Below are 22,131 nucleotides of genomic sequence, written 5' to 3' on the forward strand. Positions count from 1 at the left end.
CAGAAAGAAAAATTTGAGCAAATGTTGATTTGTTAACAATGATCATCCAAAACACGTCTACTAATTTGATACTGTGTTGTTTTTCTACAGGTCCAACACCCCCTGCAGGCAGGCGAGTGTTACCTTCCATGGAGGAAACAGAACTAGCACTACGACAAAACAGCAAATCTTTATCAAAATCACGCAAAAAGGGGGCTCCTGCCCCGCCTCGTAGGACAACATCATGTAAGGATACACCAGAAAATCCTAAGGACATGGAGAATGAACTAAAGGCTAAAATGAAACTACAAAAAGCTAAGATAGAAAGTTCTACCCTAGTCGAACAGTATGATGAACAGGAGAATGTGGAACGGGATTCCTCTACTGGGGATTTTACCCCAATGATGGTTACACTCCAACCATCAAAACGATTTGAACTTGGTTCTCCGAAAACTTTCCAAAGGATGGATTCAAAGGAAGCTCTTAAGGAGAACAGGATGGAGGATAGTGGTATTTCACAGAGTAGTACGGAGAGTCTGAAACGTGCACAGATTGACAAATCAAAATACTTGATAAATACAGACAGTGCAGTTAAATCTGGACAATTCGAACACACGCAGGAACGGAGTAGTGGTAGAAAGTTTTCACTGCCATACCACCGTGAGACTGTTAGGCAATCGGACCTAGAAAGTAAAAAAGTAGACCAGGGCACTAGTACTTTTGATGAAGGAACGGACGCAACTCCTTTAGTAACTTATAAAGGTAAACAGTACCCAAAAAAGGCCCTGCCCCTCCCGCAACAGGCACTGGGCATGCCACGTAGAAAATACTCATCTGATAATGTGCAACGATTTGAGTCGGCCCAGTTGATACGAGGGCGAGGCTCATTGGATGCTGAGAGTGAGAGTGTAACCATAGGTAAGCTAGATGTGGATAATGTTACCAAAGCCATTAGTAGGTATGGAACCATTCCAAAGGGACGTAGAATAGAGGCGTATCTTGCATCAATGGAAAGTGGAACCGAGAGAAATCCAGTTCAGGAGCTTCCCCAAGTTGAGGACCACGATTCTGGGACAGATACTGCCAGCATTTCCTCTTGTCCTGTGCTTCTACCTGAGCCTTCAGCAGCCAAGGTGGTGGCCAGTTCAGAGTCAAACATCATTAAACCAGAACCGAATGTAAAGCCTTCAGCTTTTGTGAAATCCCAATCACAGCATACCATTGTGGAGAACTCCACATCACATCATGGAGGTCTCCTACAAAGACATAAGTCTGATCTTACGCATGGAGCCATGCCTATAAGTATTGACCCCTCACAACCCCCAAAACATTACAATGACCCCAAACCTAAACCCAGTCCCCGACTGTCTCGCATGTTCACTGACCATAGCGAGGCTAATAATCACGAGGGCCATGAGCCTCTATCATCTGTACCGACCCCTGTGTATAAGTCTCTAGGGGCCCCTCTGGACTACAGCCCTGGTAGTAACACAGACTCTACTGTTATAGAAAGTCCGGAATCTGTCGAGGCAAGGCTTAAGCACAATGCTGAAAACAAAGTTCAGCCTGTACGGCCTCAGTTCAGCCACAAGTTACGTTCCCAATCCACGGGGGATTATCCTCGACCAGACGATACGACACCAGATGAAAACCAGTGGGCAAGTGTTAACGCAGCCATGCAACAACACATGCAAATCGCTCAAAACCCGTCGGAGGATAAACAGGGTGCCTCTTTCTTATCTAAAGTTGCCATGTTTCAGTCACAGGGACCAGGGTCGAGTGAGTTTAGTTCCTTCAAACCATTCACACGCGGGGAAAGTGGGAGAGAGTCGCTGAGGGATGACAAGTCAACGAGTAGTAATAAGTCGGACATTGTGACGAGAAAAAATGAACCTCGTGTAGAAATGCAACCCTACAAACCCACAGCTAGTAAGGACGACAATATATACAAACCTGTATTACCAAAGATGGCTGCGTCATCTGGCGGTATAAACCCGCTGATGTCAAAGTCGATGATAGATACCCTGGATACTGTACCGGAAAGTTACTTACATGGACAGAGCTCCGATTCAGACACACCCAAGGTTTCACGGGAAACAATACTAGACTCCTCCAGTAATCTTAAAGGATGTATTGATTCCTTACAAGCAACTGGAAATAAATCTAGCACAAATTTCATGGTTCTCTCGGAACAGGTTTTAAATTTCCATGAGCAGTGTTCACATTTTATAGACTCTCTTCCTCCGCATGCAAAGTTTCATGCTCGAGAGCTTCTGTCGCGCCTACAGTCACATAGTGAAAATCTGAAAAAATTTAGTAGCACTAACCCATCGGGAGGAGGCAAACTTATCGGTGATATTAAGATGACAGTACAGGAAGTTAGTGATCTTATACAAAGGTGAAAAGTGATGTTTCCATTTCTGAAGAAGAAAAAAATCGTAAAAATTGGCTGAGGTATTTGGATTTGCTTAACGTCTACTTAAGTTCAATTATTATTTTTATTTTTCAAGAGAATGGGACCATGTTGTGTTCGTGGCATTCAATAGATCTTAAAAGTGAAATGTGATGTAAGTTCTATCTGGTATATCATTTAATAAGTGCAAAGATATCCTTCATGGATGTGAAAGGTCAAACGTTTGCAAGAGTCAATGATTCCAAAACGTGAAAGGTCCTTCATATATTTACATTCGAGAGGTGAAAGGTCAAATGAAATGCGTGTTGAGTTCCTGGTGTTAGGAGCTTTGCACCTAGTTATTCTTGCAAATGAGGTACAAGTCAGAGATCTAAATATAGCATTGTGTCGGTGTGTGACATGTTTCTGTACTAATCATGTCAACTCATAAATAATCTAATATTATTGTACAATATTGTCATTTTAATTGTTTTGTAGAAAGATCAAAATCTCCATTATTTTTTTCATTCAACATATCCTTTCAGCCTTATACAAAACTTTGTTTTTAATATTATTAACAAACTAGGACCACTTGATTTTATCATTTTCATCACCTGTGATTTGAGTGATGGATCTTACTGCCAGTATTAGAGGTGACCAATCATAAAGATATCTTCTGTGTTCTTGATACGTTTCTATAGCATACATATACCTTTTGCCAAACAGTCTGAGTCTTACTTATAAAGCTACACAATCTGTACATGTATTTGTTTTTATAGAGGTGTACCATATATATAGCCTGTGGTTTCAGTTGGTAAAAAAAACTTGAAAAAATGTTTTAATTGATTTTGCAAATTGGAAAATCAATTTGCTTATTATTATTATTTCAGGGATTCATTTTTTTCGTGGCCATTAGTATATCCTCTAAAATATTTAAAAATTATATTCAATTAAAAATTAACGGCTATATATACTTGGTGGTTCTTCTTGAGTATTTATAGTTTAGTTTGGTCCATTATATGTTTGTAAAGCTCTCCCACAACACTACTGCTTAACCTGTTCAAATGAAATTCAAAATTTGGTTGTATTAACAGCATTAAACAAACTTTATAAATGCCATGTAACAAGTGAAAAGTAACATTATGATTTACATTGATATTATACACATATGGCAAATAATACTATCTATTCAATCATATATCATATAAACCTGTTAAGATTTACATTTTATGCATAGTAATGATTTCACTTTAATAAATGATAACTTAAGGTTGTTCTGACAATTTGTTTCAAGATTATTTACATAAGCTGACAATGTGAAAAACAAGTTATTTCCTATAATTTACATGGAAACGTAGACTAACCTATAACTACATGAAATCATGAATTATTATTTTACTGACATAAAATAAGTAAAAATGTATTGCAGATCTGATTGCAGATTTTTTCTGAAATCAAACAAATTAAAGAACACATAGTTTGTAATTAGAGGGAATGATTTGGTACCTTTTATATTTGCCTTTCTAATAGATCCAGGTTATAGATGTGAGTTATCTCCCCTTGATTCTAACTATCTTAACTATTCTAAACTGCTATGTTTTGCATTTAAACACATGCAGTAGGGTTTCAGTTACATTAAGAAACATTTTTTGCAATCCTTCTATAGTCTTACAGTAGATTTTCTCTATTTAAAAGTGCTATTCAAAATAAACATTTCCCTCAATGTTTGATTTATAAACTTTAGACAACAGTACCTGGCATACTGTTTTCCCTAATGTGTTTTATACTGAATATTTCACTGCTGAGCTTGATAACCCGGTTGTCAATCTATTTATCTAATACAATCAATTACCGGTATATAAATCTCTATATAAAGAAGATGGATTATATTTCGTATAAGCTGTGGTATAAGGTGTAGGTTGTCCATTTATAGTCCTAGGTCAGTACTGATAAGGGAAACAAAATATGGCACTCTGTTGGAAAATGTTTGTTGTGATCATTTTGGTATCTGTAGCTATGATGCACTCAAATATATATATATATATAAATATCACATTTATATCTTAAATTGGTTTAAGATCTCTCCACAGACAGATATTGTAGAAATGTGACTACGGTCATGAAACAGTCATTTTAAATTCTCCTACCTCATTAATGTAATAAAATAAAAGAATATTCCATTAAATAAATTTATACATATATAACCGAAAGTTAAGAACAATCCAAAAAGGCCTGCTCTTTTTAATGCCTAACTCGCACGATTTAAATATGAGTATACTATAAAAAGCTTGTGAACTATTACAACATATTACAATTTTCTCTTTTCTTTGTTTGAATACAAAATAAATGATTCTGAAATAAGTGTACAGATCTGTTTATGTGCTTTGGAGTGAGTGTATATTATGATATACAGAGAAAGAGAGAATGCGAGAGTGAATGATCAGATAATAGGCTCTTGAAGAGTTACTTCCCCTTGTCCTGTACAATCAGTAACTTGTCTTTCTTCGTCTAGTCCAGTGATCTGTACCTATTGAGGATAACACCAGCAGTTGTCCCCTCATCTATAAATCATCAGGAGTTCTGTGTAGGGTTCTTAACCTCGATACGACTAAATCCTAGTTTGTGATGTTAAATTTAATCAATTACATCAAAATATATGATATCATTAAGGAACTACCCTGGTATACATACATGTATTTACCTAGTGTATTATCGTTTTATTTCTGATTCCATAAACATTTTCCTTGTTTATTTGATATATATACATATATGAGTTAGCAGTCAGTACTGCTTGTGTTCTTTTTAGGGAGCTAATATATGTTCTTACTGCCCTATATAATACAGCATAATACATTTAATGAAAGGTATATCAAATGATAATGCACTTCTTGCTAACAACACAATGATAATTGCAATTTAATGGCATGTTTATTTTCAATATACAATGTAGATATCTGATATATCTACATTGAACCTCAATTTAGAGTAAGATATTTAAATAGGGTCTTTTCTCTCACTTTGAATTCTGTAGAGTTATAAATAGAATCTAAATTACTAGTGTATGGGACCACACTCATTAAAAGCCTTGTATAACTTTTGGACAATTTGTTTAGTCTCTCAAGCAACTTTTTTCAACTGTTTTATGAATATATATTATAAAACATACTCATTCACCCCTGGATACACATTTGGACTCTTCTAATGCAATGGCTGGAACAGTTCATAATTTTTTAGGGGTGAATGAGTTTTAGCTATATACAATACAAACTATTGGAAAAAATGGTTGTGAGAGAAGAAATGATTTCTGCTTCATTGCCAATCATACATTGTAAATCTTTCATCTTCATATATATATATATATATATATATGTACATTTGTATGTACACATTTCATGTAGTTGTAAATACCAGATATTTATACTAACATTTAGACATCGGGGAAAGACATTATTTATACAACTTCCATATACTGGCATTATATATATACAAATTACATGGTGGTTGTTTAGTACGCATTCACGGTTGTTTTTTTCCCCCAGGATTTTTACATTAATTATAAATCGCCGTAAAATGAGTTGTGTTTTGAATCAAATTTGATAAAGCTGACAGCATATTAAGATCAGACAATGCTGGACTGTTATACATTATCATCAGAAATATATTGAAAACTTCCTTAGTGATAAGAATTTTTGATCCACATTTTCTAGGCTTATACTGTATAATATCTGATATTTTGTGTAAAATTGGACATTTTGTATCAATGCACTATGACAAATACCTTATGGATTTGATCTCATAAAAATTTATAAGTTATGCAAAATTAGAAAAATAATAATATTTGGGGGAAAAGATGATTTATACTTAAGAACTTCCTCTTACCTATATGGCTGATTACATATATTATTAGTTTGAAAAGTTTTTAGGAATTAGGAAAAATACAAGTCATGGAAAAACTCACGGCCCAACAGAACATTTTATGTAGTAAAGTCAAAATTAAACTAACTACCTTAAGATACCGAATTCAAATTTTAATGTCGTGACATGTGTTGATATGAAGATATATGAATTGTGATCAACAATTATGAAGTCAGGCATCACTAGCTGTACAGGTATATTATAGAAATGTCCCTTAATCAATAATATATGTAGGTATATATAAACCTGTGATAATCTCAGATACTCATAATTGATTTTACATTGTTAGGATTTCTATCACTTTCTGTTTTAAATTACCTGTTAAGTCAAGGAGAGTACCTGAAGGAATTAAGATAGACTGAGGGTTTCTCTTTGCAAGCTTTTTGTTCTTTCAAAAAAAGTTCTTTAGTTCTACACTGTCCCTCTCTTTCTAACGGACTAATTCACATACCACATGAAACCTGACGTGCAGGACTATTGTTTCTATTGGTGATGGAATGATATTAAAAGATGATATCCCGAGCTAATGTCATTACAGGGGGAAAATTACAAAGACTTGCGCTGGGAAAATTACAAAGACTTGCGCTGTGGTACATGAATTAGTCCTATTCTACATCTGTACCTCAAGTGTAAATGTACAATGATGACTGTGGCCCAGTGTTCTTTGATTTGTAATGATTCTAGAAAACTAAATATGATTACATGGGAACAAATAGTGTAATATCTGTATTGCACAGTGCCCTTCCTGTACACAGAGGGGAAAGCCTTGATGATAGAGCTCTGGCTACATGTGGCCTTCCTTAATACAGAAAAGGGCAAAACATTATATCTGGGTGTTTGAGGCCTCCCAACATTAGAAAGCCTTGATATCTGGCTGTACGAACCCTTCCACCGTACATGGAGGTAAATTGGCTGAATGTACGTTCCCTTCCTTGAGATGGGAAAACCTTAAGAGACTGACTGTATGTGCTTAAATGTGATACCATATGTTGTTTTATATTTATTTATTTGTGGTAACTGTTGTGTTTTTTTTTACAGAAAATCCTAATTCTTTTTAGACAAAAAAACTGTTTGTCGTTGTTTTGAATTAGGAAAAATTACAAGTCATGGAAAAACTCACGTCCCAACAGAACATATTATGTAGTTAAGTCAAAATTAAACTAACTACCTTAAGATACCGAATTCAAATTTTAATGTCGTGACATGTGTTGATATGAAGATATATGAATTGTGATCAACAATTATGAAGTCAGGCATCACTAGCTGTACAGGTATATTATAGAAATGTCCCTTAATCAATAATATATGTAGGTATATATAAACCTGTGATAATCTCAGATACTCATAATTGATTTTACATTGTTAGGATTTCTATCACTTTCTGTTTTAAATTACCTGTTAAGTCAAGGAGAGTACCTGAAGGAATTAAGATAGACTGAGGGTTTCTCTTTGCAAGCTTTTTGTTCTTTTAAAAAAAGTTCTTTAGTTCTACACTGTCCCTCTCTTTCTAACGGACTAATTCACATACCACATGAAACCTGACGTGCAGGACTATTGTTTCTATTGGTGATGGAATGATATTAAAAGATGATATCCCGAGCTAATGTCATTACAGGGGGAAAATTACAAAGACTTGCGCTGTGGTACATGAATTAGTCCTAGTCCCACACAAACGCTATTGGGTATCAAGTGGTACATGAATTAGTCCTACTCTACATCTGTACCTCAAGTGTAAATGTAAAATGATGACTGTGGCCCAGTGTTCTTTGATTTGTAATGATTCTAGAAAACTAAATATGATTACATGGGAACAAATAGTGTAATATCTGTATTGCACAGTGCCCTTCCTGTACACAGAGGGGAAAGCCTTGATGATAGAGCTCTGGCTACATGTGGCCTTCCTTAATACAGAAAAGGGCAAAACATTATATCTGGGTGTTTGAGGCCTCCCAACATTAGAAAGCCTTGATATCTGGCTGTATGAACCCTTCCACCGTACATGGAGGTAAATTGGCTGAATGTACGTTCCCTTCCTTGAGATGGGAAAACCTTAAGAGACTGACTGTATGTGCTTAAATGTGATACCATATGTTGTTTTATATTTATTTATTTGTGGTAACATTTTTACAGAAAATCCTAATTCTTTTTAGACAAAAAAACTGTTTGTCGTTGTTTTGATAAATTCCTACTTAACGAAATGACTGAATATTTGTAATTAACTTCTCCATTGCTGATAGACTTCCTGTACATTCTGCTTGCTTTAAATGGCTTTGGCCTTTTGACGGACTCTTCTGTGCTTCTAGAACCAGTTGATGGTAGACCAATAGGAGTATGAAATAGTTTGGGTTATGACCATACGAGAACATGAAATGCTTGTGATTATGTACAAGAACGTGTACAGTGCTCATGGTTGGTTTAAGTGCAAAAATACTTTTTTATCTTAAAATAATTAATTAATCCTGCAACCTTGATTTCTTCTCAAAAATGACATTGAAGTTGTCTTTCATGAAACTTGGAGATCTTTATTTCTTGAAACATTGTCTGATGTTGAGAAGAAATCAAGGTTGTCACCTAACTATATTTTGTGTGAGTGAAGAATGCATGTTTTATAATAGCGAGAAAGTGTGTGTGTATCAAGTCTGCATGTTCTGTTTCTGTATGATAGCTTTATAACCCGTGTACAGAGTGCATTGTGATGAGAGCTCTTTAATAGACATGCAAGCCATTTTTGTCCAAAAAAGTCAATGTATATGGTTGTACATTAATGTGAAAATAAAACAATTAAGTACATTTTCATTTTGTGTCTTCTTTATGAAAGATTGTGGAAAGTGGTGGAAAAGAAGAGGACATTGCTCCCGAAGGTGTCATGTATAGGATACCTTATTTGGCGCTAACAGCCTCCTCAAACTGTGAATAGTACATGTATGTAAATTTTGTTATGGGAAATCCCATTTCAACATACAAATATAGCAGATGAAGTAGAGAAAAAATTTGCTGCTTGGACCTCAATACTTGGAGACACCAGGGGCAATCATGGGTTTAGGTTAGTTTTGTTTTGTATTCCTTCTTAACAGTAAGATTCATTTAAGGCCTGGTATGCCAGAGTACCTGGAGTAAACTCATGAACATGCCCCTGATTAAGAGATAATGAGAATACCTCGCCGGACTTATTTTGGCGTAATCAAATTTTTTTTTTTTATTTAAGCATATTTTGTTGTGTAATTATCCACCGCCCAACGAAGTTGGCGGGGGATATACAAATGGGTTCTGTCCCTCCGTCCGTCCGTCCGTCCGTCCGTACGAATGGTTTCCGGAGCATAACTCTAAAAAAACCAGTAGAGATATTTCCACGAAACTTCATACACACATTGGTCTTATGGTCTAGTAGTGCCTTTTGCTATTTTTAGGTTTTCATATTTTGCATATTTTCCGTAACCATTGTGGAAACATTGCTGAAAATATCATATTTTTGTACCAGGTTCGTTTCCGGAGCATAACTCTAAAACCAGAAGAGATATTTCCACGAAACTTCATACACACATTGGTCTTATGGTCTAGTAGTGCCTTTTGCTATTTTTAGGTTTTCATTTTTTGCATATTTTCCGTAACCATGGAAACATTGCTGAAAATATCATATTTTTTGTACCAGGTTTGTTTCCGGACCATAACTCTAAAACCAGAAGAGATATTTCAACAAAACTTCATAGACACATTGGTCTTATGGTCTAGTAGTGCCTTTTGCTATTTTAAAGTTTTCACTTTTTGTATTTTTTTCTGTAACCATGGAAACATTGCTGAAAATGGCAGATTTTTGTGTAAGAATTGTTTCCAGAGCACAACTCTAAAACCAGCAGAGATATTTCCATGAAACTTCATAGACACATTGTTCTCTTGGTCTAGTAGTGCCTTTTGCTATTTTTAGGTTTCACTTTTTGTGCTTTTTTTCTGTAACCATAGAAACATTGCTGAAAATATCATATTTTTGTAGCAGGTTCATTTCCGGAGCATAACTCTAAAACCAGCATAGATATTTCCACGAAACTTCATGCACTTTTTCCGTTACCATGGAAACATTGCTGACAATAATCATGGTAAATGGTAAATGTTACTTTGCAAAACTCCACCCATCTTTGTGTATATAGTCTAATATAAATGTCAAGGCTGTATACCTGATTCAACAATTGCAGCCCCGCTCTACTTGAATTATACTCCATCTTTCTTTAGCTCAACTTCCTTTTTCCTGTTTTTTTTCCATACACATAAATCTCCACAATCAAACTTACTTCAGCTTTGATATCTCCATTGGCGGGGGATCTGAATGACTATGTCCTTGTTTTATATACAATGGGATTGGGCACAAGTTTTCCAACTTATATGAAGCCCTCTCCCTACAGAATTCTAATTAATTATATAACAAAGAATACAAAAATGGCAAAAATATACATACATGTATTTACAATCGGTCCCTTGAACTTTGTAAAGGCAATTTGGAACAAGTTTGAGCAATGATTATTCACGTAATCACCATAACGGCATGTATACAAAAGATATTTTTTGCAAAGCGTTGCTTGCGCGAAAAACGCTAATATAAGATTACCGCTACGATATGAATGTTCACTGTACCTCATCATCACAGACCATGACAGGAATTGAATTCCAAACAGTTGGAGCTAAGAAGGTGACAACTAGTAGTTGCTTCTTTTACAATCAAGACAATGAAAACACATGCTTAGCCAATAGTTCATTTTATTGTTAATTTTGATAGCTGCCAGGTACCCATGATTACAGTGATAAGTGTGTGTATAATACAGTAAAAACTTGTATACCTCAAAGTCTTGGTTTGATTTAGAAGTATTTCGTTGGTCCCAGTTTACCTTTTTTTTCCCATATGTTTACAATTATACCTGGATAAGCTTAGCTCAAGGTGTTCAAATAATTTCAAGTAAATTGAAAGATACAACAGGAAATTCCTTTCCTAAACATACAAATTATTCTTCTCTCCTTCAATTTAGATTATCAAATATCAGTCAAGTACATTCACAGTACAGGTACAATGTACTTGTATACGATGTAGTCTACATCGTTGTACATAAAATGAAATGGCATTCTGATAATCAAAATTCATGAAATGGCAATTACATCACTAATTGCATGAGGAAGGCATTCCAAGATTCTCACATTTCAACATGTGCAAAATGTTTTCACATCTGTTCAATGAAGCATATTTGGCAGATCAATCTACAGGAAATACAGAATCTCACAAATCAGTCATATATGGAACGGACAGTCTCTTTTCCATATCAATGCATGGAGAACACAAACCAGTTCATGGACCATAAGAAATATCAACGTGATATACTGGTACAGGTCTGTAGCATCTGACCTTGACCTTTATAGCCTCATTGATGACCAGTCTGTGTATCCAATAGAGTCAATACAATTGGTGATGACCGAGGTCGTAAAGCCATCTCTATACAGCTATGGAGATATAGATGTACTTAGAGTTGGATTCTTCATGTGCCTTCTCTCTCCAGTCTCTGTTGAGCTATCTCTATAACGTCGGCCATTACTTCAGGCTTCAGTGTATCCTTCACCTGAAAAAACACAGTACAGATGTATCAACAAAATTCATGAGGTGATTCATCTGAAATGTCTAGATTGTTGCGTGAGCGGATGGAGTAGTGGTTAAGCCACTCGCCTTTCACCTAGCCGGCCGGGGTTCGATCCCCGGCACGGACGTGAAAAGGTTAGGGGTCACCTGCCCGATCTCGTAGGTTTTCTCTGGGCACTCCGGTTTCCTCCCACAGTAAGATCCCTCGCACGCTTACATCCAGGCCATCGAGAGTGATTTGCATAAGTTGTATAACTTGTTTGTTTCGTAATCAATGTAAAATAAATAAAGTTTAATGTCTAGATATTGACTGAAAATGTTTAAACACTTCTATGTTCTATGAACAGCTTAGCTAGGTCATTTAAGGACAGACCCCCACTGTATATAATGTTTTGGGAGACTGCTGTATGTTCATTTTGTCTGTATTAGTAGAAACTTTTGCCCACATGATAGTGTGTCTTACTGAAACAAACCGCCAAAGATACCGATCAGCACACTCCATCCAGTCACATTATGTTGATCACATGCAAAAACAGTTTCCCTCTTTATTTGACAAAACTTCAGAACAGATATACGTAATTCCCCTGATATGCATACAGTATATCTATAGCCACAGCAATAACTACAAAGTTTGCCTAATATTTATGTATTCTAACTTTACACAAAATCAATTCTATGTAATTTCTACTTACCGCGTATTTGAGAGAGGCCTCGAATGTATAGAGTACACTTGTATCATACAACATCATCTTGTGTTCAGCCAGGGCTAATATACAGTTACGTAATCTGGCTATCACTTCTCGGTCCGACTTCTGGACTGGCTGTAAACAAGGGCAGATAACTCATATAAACAGTGGTTTGTTTTTGTAGCCTACAGACATATGTTTGCAATATTCCAGTGTTTCCTCATATCATGATCAATTAACTTCAGTTTGGGTACTTCCATATTAATTTGAATTTGGTATTTCCTACAACAGTGTTACTTCAATTACAAGTAGGTATCTTTGTTTGGTGAGCGAAACTCCCATCATTTTTCTCTGAGAAGATGTATGATGTTATACTCTCAAACCCATGACATCACAATTGATACCTTCCCGCAAGGGCAGATAAATCTGTTATATGCAAAGACAGAATAGACTTTATCAATTTATGTTTTATAATGGTTTTCAAGAATAACTTTGTTTGCCTCCCATTTCAATTTTCTTTATTGATTATGGAAGATGACATGAAATAGAATCTCCTAATAATTTAATACTGACATCAATGACATTACCAAATCTATTTTGTAAGAGATTTAGAATATGTATATTAAGATTTCTTGAGAAAAAGGATAAATTACAGGAGCACGTCTGCTGTTAACCAGCAAGAGACCCTGGCCATGATCTGCCATTACTAATACCTCGTAGTTCTATAACAAGAGATCCTGGCCTTGGTCTGCCATTACTTACCTCATAGTTTTATAACAAGAGATCCTGGCCTTGGTCTGCCATTACTTACCTCATAGTTTTATAACAAGAGATCCTGGCCATGATCTGCCATTACTAATACCTCGTAGTTCTATAACAAGAGATCCTGGCCATGGTCTGCCATTACTTACCTCGTAGTTTTATAACAAGAGATCCTGGCCATGGTCTGCCATTACTTACCTCGTAGTTTTATAACAAGAGATCCTGGCCATGGTCTGCCATTACTAATACCTCGTAGTTTTATAACAAGAGATCCTGGCCATGATCTGCCCTAACTTACCTCATAGTTTTGTTCGTACCCGCCCGTCTGCTCGGTCTCCTCGTTGATGGTCGGACAGATCCATACGTAACCATTGTTACCCAGGATTATACTGGCTCCACATGGCAGGTTATGGAAGTGGGTCTTACGACGCTTGATGAGAGAAGGTGAAATCGACACCAGCTGGCCTTGCGATAACTATAGAGAGAAAGGTATCAGTATTACCTGGCATCACTTTTTATTTTCTATGTACTCGATTTAAATTCATAGAAATAATTTCGTAATGTTTCAATGCATAATTGCTAATTTTTTGGAGTGAAGTAGTAAGGCCTTAAGTTACTGGTATATATATAGTAAAACTTTTTATATTGAATATGCCTACAACAAATCCATGCTTATAACATAAGAACTTTCATTCTCTGTCAAGGTTTCTATAATATCCTTGTAATATTTGTACATGTATATAATGGATCATGCTTTTATGTAGCCAATTGATATGGTTGGTCCACAGAGGTTTGTTATAATCATGTTAAATAGTTTTGAAAAATGAAATACTTTAAGTTGGTTAATGGCTAATAGCCTAATACAATGTACGTGATATCAAACAGATTCCCCAAACATGTTTTCAAGTTAAAAACAATATCCAATGTCTACAAACAATCATCACCATCAACATTCAGGATAGTAACCATACTTGATGTCTCACTTACTTTGCCATATTTGAGACTCCTGGTGTGGAGTGATAAGGCTCCATCAGAAAACACAGACTGAACCTCTGCCTGGTGTCTTGTTAAGGTAAACAATCAGTACAGGAGATATAGTCTAGACATGTTGGTCTCTCATATAGGTCAAAGGTTGAAATGTAGGTCACTGTAACCCAATTGTTTTATATCCCACATTTCCTTGTCTATGTGCATCAAGAAATATTCAATTTTTGCATATTACAGAGTTATCTGCCTTTGTGGGTAGGTCTTGATTGTGACGTTGTGTTTGCAAACGTAACATTATACTTTTCAGAGAAAACCATACAAGTTCACTTACAGAACAATTACTGGTATGTCACAGTAGATACCAAACCACAAAGGAGGCAACTCTGTAATATGCAAATTAAGACAGAAAAGAACAGGTAATATCAAGAAGATTAATCATATCAGAGCTACATCATTTTTTAATCTCCACACAACCAGTGTGGCATAGTAATCGTCTACCTAACATATCATTCAATGAAATGACAAAAAGGATACACTGATCAGATCTCCTTCTTTGAGGTAATGTCTCATCATCTTTTCATCTTCCTCTGATCGCCGTCTCTGGAAGAGGAAACAATTTTCTTTGTGACATAAACATTGTCATTCAATAGGCAAAAATATATCTCGGCCATGACCTGGTTCTTGAAGTACCTGATACTTCTGGAATGGTTTTTATAAGAATAAATTCTACCAATCTTAGGGTTTCAAAATCATGCTAATTAATAAACACCCTGCAGGTTGGACACATCTTGAGAGTGAGCTGAAATTACTATAACAAAGAAAGATCTGAGGCAAACATCAGATTGTCTATCAAACTTCACCAACATTTCTGTAATTTTGTGCATTTGTTTCCTTTGAAGTCACCTCTTTCTTCCCTTATAATCCTATGCTACTTTGTGTGTTTATAATTATACAGATTGACCACATGAACATCTCATATTGCTTTATTGACTAGACAGATATCCAAATGTCTACAGCTATTTTTCTTTGTACTGATTTATCAGAGTTACTTCCCCTTGTTTCACTTCATCAGTACATGTATGGAATGAAACAAAATAAAAGGAGGTAAATCTTGATAGATCAGAATGCCTTACATTTGTTTGGGATAAGATTAATTTCTTGCTAATAGACATCCTCTTAAGTTCAATTTTGTCTTTTATTAATGTTACACTGTATACACCTTATGTAAATAGGGACTGTATATGTAAATAGGACTATGTCTATGTCAGATACAGTTACAATGGAAACCTACCAGTTCACCGCCAGGAAGATTAACTGAGGACAGCATTAGTACTGAGTCCAATTTAGCATGGGTGTCCACCTTCCAACGACGAGTACCAACCTCCAGGATCCGACCAATAACTACGTCTCCTATCTCACCATTGTACCTGTGAAATTGACATTCTTATCAACTGGATTTATAAATACAAATGAAGAATATTATGTTCTTATTACATTTCTAAGTTTATTTATAACTCAGACTGGGTAGTTAAGGCCCAGTTTGTTTCATGAACATAATTTAACTTTAGGAATTTCTTTAACTTAAAATATTCTATAGGAAAGCATTATATTTAGTTAAAGAGATTTTTTTTTTCTTAAGTTAAGAAAATTTCCTTACTAATTATGTCGTGCTTTCCTATGAAGAATTATAGGTTAAGGAATGTTCATGAAAATGGATCTTGGTTATCTTTAATAGGATTTAATATGACATATAATGGATCTATATCCATATGAATAGTACATGAATTCAATTATACAATGATTACTACTTCTAGTGTAATTATAAATGTTCTTTGTATCCATATTCTTCTACTCGCTATCTGTAGACTATACAGTATATATAATATATACATGTAATTTAATGTTCATTTGAGTTAATAAGCATATATTAAAGTTAAAATGTTAATTGACAGTTTCTCCAATGATTTAGTCATAAATTAACTATTACATCCAATCAAACCTCATACCTGTCTATAAAGACCACCCAAATACAGAGGGAATAATGGTGCTTACAATCAAGTGGTCTTTATACACAGGTAGAATTGTATTGAAATTAGTAAATTGAAACATAGAAAAGTGGTCTTCTTCAGCAAGTAGTCTTTATATAGAGGTGGTCAATAACGCGGGTATCAATGTATATGATTATGTATTAATCATGATAGCTTGATATGACCGAGTAGATTGTTTCAAATGCTTGTAACATTATTTCATTTATCTTGTGTGATTTTGAGGTGCAAGTGAAAATTGTGAATGTCAGTTGATGCACCTGGTTTTCAAAGGTTTAACACAAATGAGTTTATTGACTCGTTCCACAACTCCAGCCACTGAAGCGTATAGCTTTTCATCTTCCATGTAGGTTCCATGTCCACTGAAACATCCACACAAGTCGCAAATTAAACATAATTTAGTACGTTCACCTATCTTATATACTTAACATTTCTATTGTATTATTCATATAAACAAAACAAAATTTAACAGTGTCAAATACCACTATACATGTACATTTTGTATACCAGTACTTAATTACTACATATAAGATTTAATAGTCTAGATTGTAATGTAGATGTATGAAAGTGTTAATGATACATACATTGTAAATTTACATGTTGATATATTACCAACAGTCAATATTGAATTCTCACTATATATATATATACGGTAAAGTTATATATAGGCCTACACGCATAATACCAGATTATAGAATACGATGTGGTTAGAAAAGCGTCGCTAGGCACACATACCGCATAAAACCTGTATCTGCAGTTATTACATCACCAGGCGTTACAAGGTTAGTTATTTCCGCGGAAACATTTGGTTTCGTTGATGAACGACCACCGGCTATCCTAACGTCGACCATGCTTCTCAAAATCTTGGTTATCTACATGCTTGAATCCACGACGTGTTAGAGCGTCGTCAAAAGCAAACGCCCAAAAGATCTAATTAATATTGACCTACTTTCACTTTGTCGATGCACTAAATGAAGGCATAGGTTAAACGTTATGTATGTGACAACAGAACAATAAAAATGAGTAAAAGTTCCAGTGAGAAAACACAGCTGGAAATAGACAGAACTGATGCAGTAAGTAGTTCAATTTATTGTATAAATATTACTATATGATGTAGACTGCTGTAAAAATGCATCCCAAAGCACGTCATGGTTACACAACTAGCTATTCTGTAGGCCTCCCATACTGTACTGCTTCATTCAATGCTCTACATATAGGTGTTGCTAAACCAAGTATAACTTGTCGATAATATACGATTTGATTTCAAGCAATCTTGATTTCAAAATTAAAAGAATTATGACTTACAAGTAGATTCTAAATAAAAAAGAACAAACAAGAAATGTTAAAGTAAAATGATAAATTCAAGCTTTATCAACATCACCAAAATAAACAAAAAAATAGCCAAGCTGTGACTAATTACGATATTATTTTATACACAGCGTGATGACATTATTGCCTGTATGCAACCTGGAAAATATGCATCCATGGGAATATTTGTTGCAAGTAAGGAGCACTTTTTATGCATTTCATATAAATGATAATATAGGTATAGGTTCTTGTACATCCTGTATACTCTAGGGGTTAGTATCACTGTCATCATATCCACCCTTTGAATGTTCCATAGCAAAGCAAAATTGAAGGCAACGGAAAATACAGGTGTAACTTGGTCCTTTGATCAACATCAAAAGAATCAAATCATAATAAAGACATCTGACAAAGAAAAGTGTTGATGTTCATTTAGGTACACTGTATGACTTTGAAATTGGGCGTCATTCTCTCAGTGATTTTCAAATGAGTCACTGCAGGCCAGTGATTGGTCACTTTCTTTTCTCATGAACTGCCTTTTAAGAACAGTTCCTGGGGTGGATATTACATCAGTGATAGTAACCCCTGGGACATTGAGGATGGTTCTTGTACAGAAACATGTTGTGAATATTATTAAGTTTTTTCATAAATAAAAGTTTGAGAGAAATTGTTATTGCAGGAAACTAATGAATATAGGAGAAATTGGTTGTCTGAATAAACCTTTACAGTATTTATAGCAAACATCTACTAGAAGCATCAGAAGACTATACACTGTATAATATATGGACATGCATTGTATTGTGATATTTTTTTTAGTTTTTGTTAGTTTTTATTGGACATAACATGTAGATATTTCATTAGATATTTCATACATTTTGAGCATAAGGAACCATGAACAAGGTCAAATATTCTGTATGTAAACAAAGAGTTAAAGCTTTTTCATGAAGCATGTATATGTTATGATGTGTATTTTAATCATTTTCTTCTTTCCTCAGCACTTGGTACCGTTTATGCTGCACAACAAATATATATGTACAACACAAAGAAATTTTTGAAGTACAAGAATCGGTTTTTCCTACCATTTGGAACAGCTCTAGTTGTCTCGTACAGCTACTTTATAAGTGTCTTTATCCGCTGTAGAAATGAAGTGATCAAAGACTATCCACAACTTATCAAAGATAAAGCGACAATAAAAAAGCCTAGTCAAAAGTCAACAGAATTTGATGGTATATTTCTATTCTTTAAATCAATTTATTTAGTTGTGTGTAGTTTTTATATTGGGATAAACTACACTATATATAATGGAAAGTGTGATGTTATCTTCTAAATACATGTGCAATAAACACAAAGTGATCATATGTGTATTTACACAGTATACAATTCATCATATACTGCACCAATTTTGATTTGTGATTCTGTTAATTATATTTGGTTTAAGTCTTTTGCAAATTCATTTTATCAATTGACATTACCAGGTAATACCTTTCAAAGTTTGGTCCCCTTTATGGTTGGGTGTGTGATGGTATTGAGGTTACATATATGGGAGGGGAGTGTATTGTGGTCCCTTATATGGGCAGGGGAAGTGTATTGTGGTCACCTATATGGGCAGGAGAAGTGTATTGTGGTCACCTATATGGGCAGGGGAAGTGTATTGTGGTCACCTATATGGGCAGGGGAAGTGTATTGTGGTCACCTACATGTATATGGGCAGGGGAAGTGTATTGTGGTGCCTTATATGGACAGGGAGAATGTATTGTGGTCACCTTATATGGACAAGTAGAGTGTAATGTGGTCCCTTATAAGGACATGGGGAGTGTAATGTGGTCCCTTATATGGAAAGGGGGAGTGTATTGTAGTCCCTAATATGAACAAGGAGAGTGTATTGTGCTCCCTTATATGGACAGGGGGAGTGTATTGTGGTGCCTTACATGGACAGGGGGAGTGTATTGTGGTCACCTTTATGGATAGGGGGAGTGTAATGTGGTCATCTATATGGACAGGGGGAGTGTATTGTGGTCACCTATATGGACAGGGGGAGTGTGTTGTGGTCACCTATATGGACAGTTGGAGTGTATTGTGGTCCCTTATATGGACATGGGGGTGTATTGTGGTCCCTTATATGGACATGGGGAGTGTATTGTGGTCCCTTATATGGACAGGGAGTGTATTGTTGCCCCTTATATGGACATGGGGAGTGTATTGTGGTCCCTTATATGGACAGCGGGAGTGTATTGTGGTCCCTTATATGGACAGGGGAGTGTATTGTTGCCCCTTATATGGACATGGGGAGTGTATTGTGGTTCCCTTTTTGTATATATTTTGATCACCCAAACAGAAAGACTGTAGGTCTTCATTCCCCTTACTGTATAGCAGTGTCCCATGATAAAGTAGTTATTTAGGCTTCATTAGTCATACTTTTGGCCTCTTTATAATACATGATAGGTGTAAAACATATTTTATTTTGGTCCCCGGTATGTATCTGTGTGTGCATTTAATTCCCTTCTTTATGTTTCAGATGATGTGTGACAACAACTCTACTACCATGGAAAGAACGAGAGCAGTGGTAATAGCAAAGGCTATGTGAATGTCTATACTATTACTATATTGACCACATGAGATATGTTAAGTCACTTTAATCTGTAGGTAACATTCTGTACCTGTTTCCACAAAAATATTTGATGTTAACAGTACTTGTAGAGACATTCATTGCTAGATGTCCGAGTTCCTACATGTACCTCTGATCAGTACAGTAGATGGTGTTATTGTATAGTCGGTTATTTTGAAAGGGGATTTCGTGGGACATTCCTATGGTCTTCGAAATTTGGTAATAAGAAGAAATTGATAAAAACTGTTACAACATGGTTGTTAAATTGAAATTCTTAGAAATCAATTTTCTAATTCGAAGTTCAATTTTCTAATTCGAAGTTAAAATCGCTTATCACAAATTATTTTTGACCCGCGAAAATTGGGGGTTTAATAAATATTATATACATGTATAGGTACCTGCTTGATCTCAGGAAGTCAGAGAGGAATGACTTTTTGAAACGTAATATTTGATAACATGATGTCAGACGAATGAGTTTTATCTTGTATCAAGACACATTTTGACGAAAATGTGACATTGTTAATTTCCATCACCAAAACCTTGGGCGTGCCTACATTGTAAATGTTATACGTGTGTATGTGGTTTGCCAGCGTTTCATGTTGTAATGAATTTCATAATCTATAAATGATAATGATTTTTTTTCTAGAATTCAATTTTTTTGTTTGTCAATAAATTGTTTCTGCTGATGATACTGCCTTGAAGTACGATTTCTCATTGAAGGGGAGACAACTGCAAATCTGATAATGATGAAATTACGGGGTTGTTAAGTTTTTCATACTAATGGTAGTTTCAAGGACATGGGCTCATAAGGGTAACTTTAAATTAAAAAAGACAAAAATCTTCAGAGTAATACCATGCTGCAATGCTGGAATCTATAAAAATTGCACCTGTAATTTTTTCTGCGCGGTACACGCACATAGTTATTGCGGAAACACAAAAGTCCGACGGATGTTCGAACTATGCTGAACTTAATTAAACACGCCACAGATCATGACTAAACTGTAAATCAGGAATAAATGGCGCGTGACCACCAGAGAACGCTCGTACTGACCACTAGTCTCCCGGGAAATGACCAGCTGGGGTAATGGTTGTTAAATGGACCCGGAACTTCCCAACTCATGACATAATTGATACGATATTTCAATCAAACTCCGGCCTATCACATTGATGAGAAATTTTATCAGAGGGTAGAATTTAGAAACAGCATGCAGCTCTTATCTAAGTATGGAAGCCAATCGAGTCCACATCACAAAGATAGACGGAACATTTACAATCACAGAGGTCTGAGAATTAGTTACAGTTTATATCAATTTTATAGACCAAATAATAATAAAAAAAAATGAAAAATCGGCAAAATTCGTATTCTACAATTTATTTACCGACTTTTGATATGATTACAATCCGGTTTTATGATAGTCAAAACAACGTTATCAAACAATTCATCACATACTTCAGGGGCGGATTTAGGTTTTGAGTTAGAGGGGGCGTGGGACAAAGCAAATCAGGCGAGGGGTCTGGGGGCCGCCTAGCCCCCAGAAGCTCTTGAATAAATGGTGCAAAATCCTGCATTCTGAGGATTTCATGAACACATTAAGGATGTTTATTTATGGTTTTCGTGTCAAGTGTCATATTTTTTATTTGAAGTTTTGATTTAGTTTTTTTTTTTTACTTACAGAATTGCAATATCAAAATCTTAATATTTATATGGACATAAAGCTAAGAAGGGCGGGGGTCTGGGTGGGGCCGCCTAGGCCCCCAGAAGCCCTCGAATAAATGTACACTTTTTCCAAAAAATAATTGAAGCCATGTAAAAATGTTCGTTTATTATTTTTGACGACTAATGT

General features: G+C 35.4%; 3 protein-coding genes across 6 annotated transcripts in view; 2 read left to right on the forward strand and 1 right to left on the reverse strand.

Moving 5' to 3' along the window:
- The window catches only part of LOC138321622 (tyrosine-protein kinase Abl-like), a 57,622-nt gene extending 50,777 nt beyond the window's left edge, over nucleotides 1–6,845 (forward strand). For all 4 annotated transcript variants that reach the window (XM_069265413.1, XM_069265414.1, XM_069265417.1 and 1 more), the window contains one exon: nucleotides 91–6,845. In XM_069265413.1, the coding sequence (XP_069121514.1) occupies nucleotides 91–2,381 (2,291 nt within the window). In that variant the 3' untranslated portion in view covers nucleotides 2,382–6,845. The remainder of the gene's footprint in view (nucleotides 1–90) is intronic.
- Nucleotides 6,846–11,014: 4,169 nt separating this feature from the next.
- LOC138321623 (exosome complex component RRP4-like) lies at nucleotides 11,015–17,270 on the reverse strand. The gene is made up of 8 exons (XM_069265419.1): nucleotides 17,113–17,270; nucleotides 16,638–16,739; nucleotides 15,624–15,759; nucleotides 14,867–14,932; nucleotides 14,333–14,401; nucleotides 13,644–13,820; nucleotides 12,590–12,718; nucleotides 11,015–11,880 (listed from the first exon to the last, which is right to left on the reverse strand). Exons 1-8 carry the CDS (start codon nucleotides 17,226–17,228, stop codon nucleotides 11,800–11,802), a joined length of 876 nt encoding a protein of 291 aa, XP_069121520.1. The 5' UTR covers nucleotides 17,229–17,270; the 3' UTR covers nucleotides 11,015–11,799.
- A 41-nt stretch (nucleotides 17,271–17,311) lies between these two features.
- On the forward strand, nucleotides 17,312–21,100 carry LOC138321624 (uncharacterized). The gene is made up of 4 exons (XM_069265420.1): nucleotides 17,312–17,450; nucleotides 17,817–17,880; nucleotides 18,678–18,908; nucleotides 20,198–21,100. Exons 1-4 carry the CDS (start codon nucleotides 17,397–17,399, stop codon nucleotides 20,206–20,208), a joined length of 360 nt encoding a protein of 119 aa, XP_069121521.1. The 5' UTR covers nucleotides 17,312–17,396; the 3' UTR covers nucleotides 20,209–21,100.
- The last annotated feature ends 1,031 nt before the right edge of the window (nucleotides 21,101–22,131 follow it).

Source organism: Argopecten irradians, chromosome 4 (assembly GCF_041381155.1).
Source record: "Argopecten irradians isolate NY chromosome 4, Ai_NY, whole genome shotgun sequence".
NCBI lineage: Eukaryota > Metazoa > Mollusca > Bivalvia > Pectinida > Pectinidae > Argopecten > Argopecten irradians.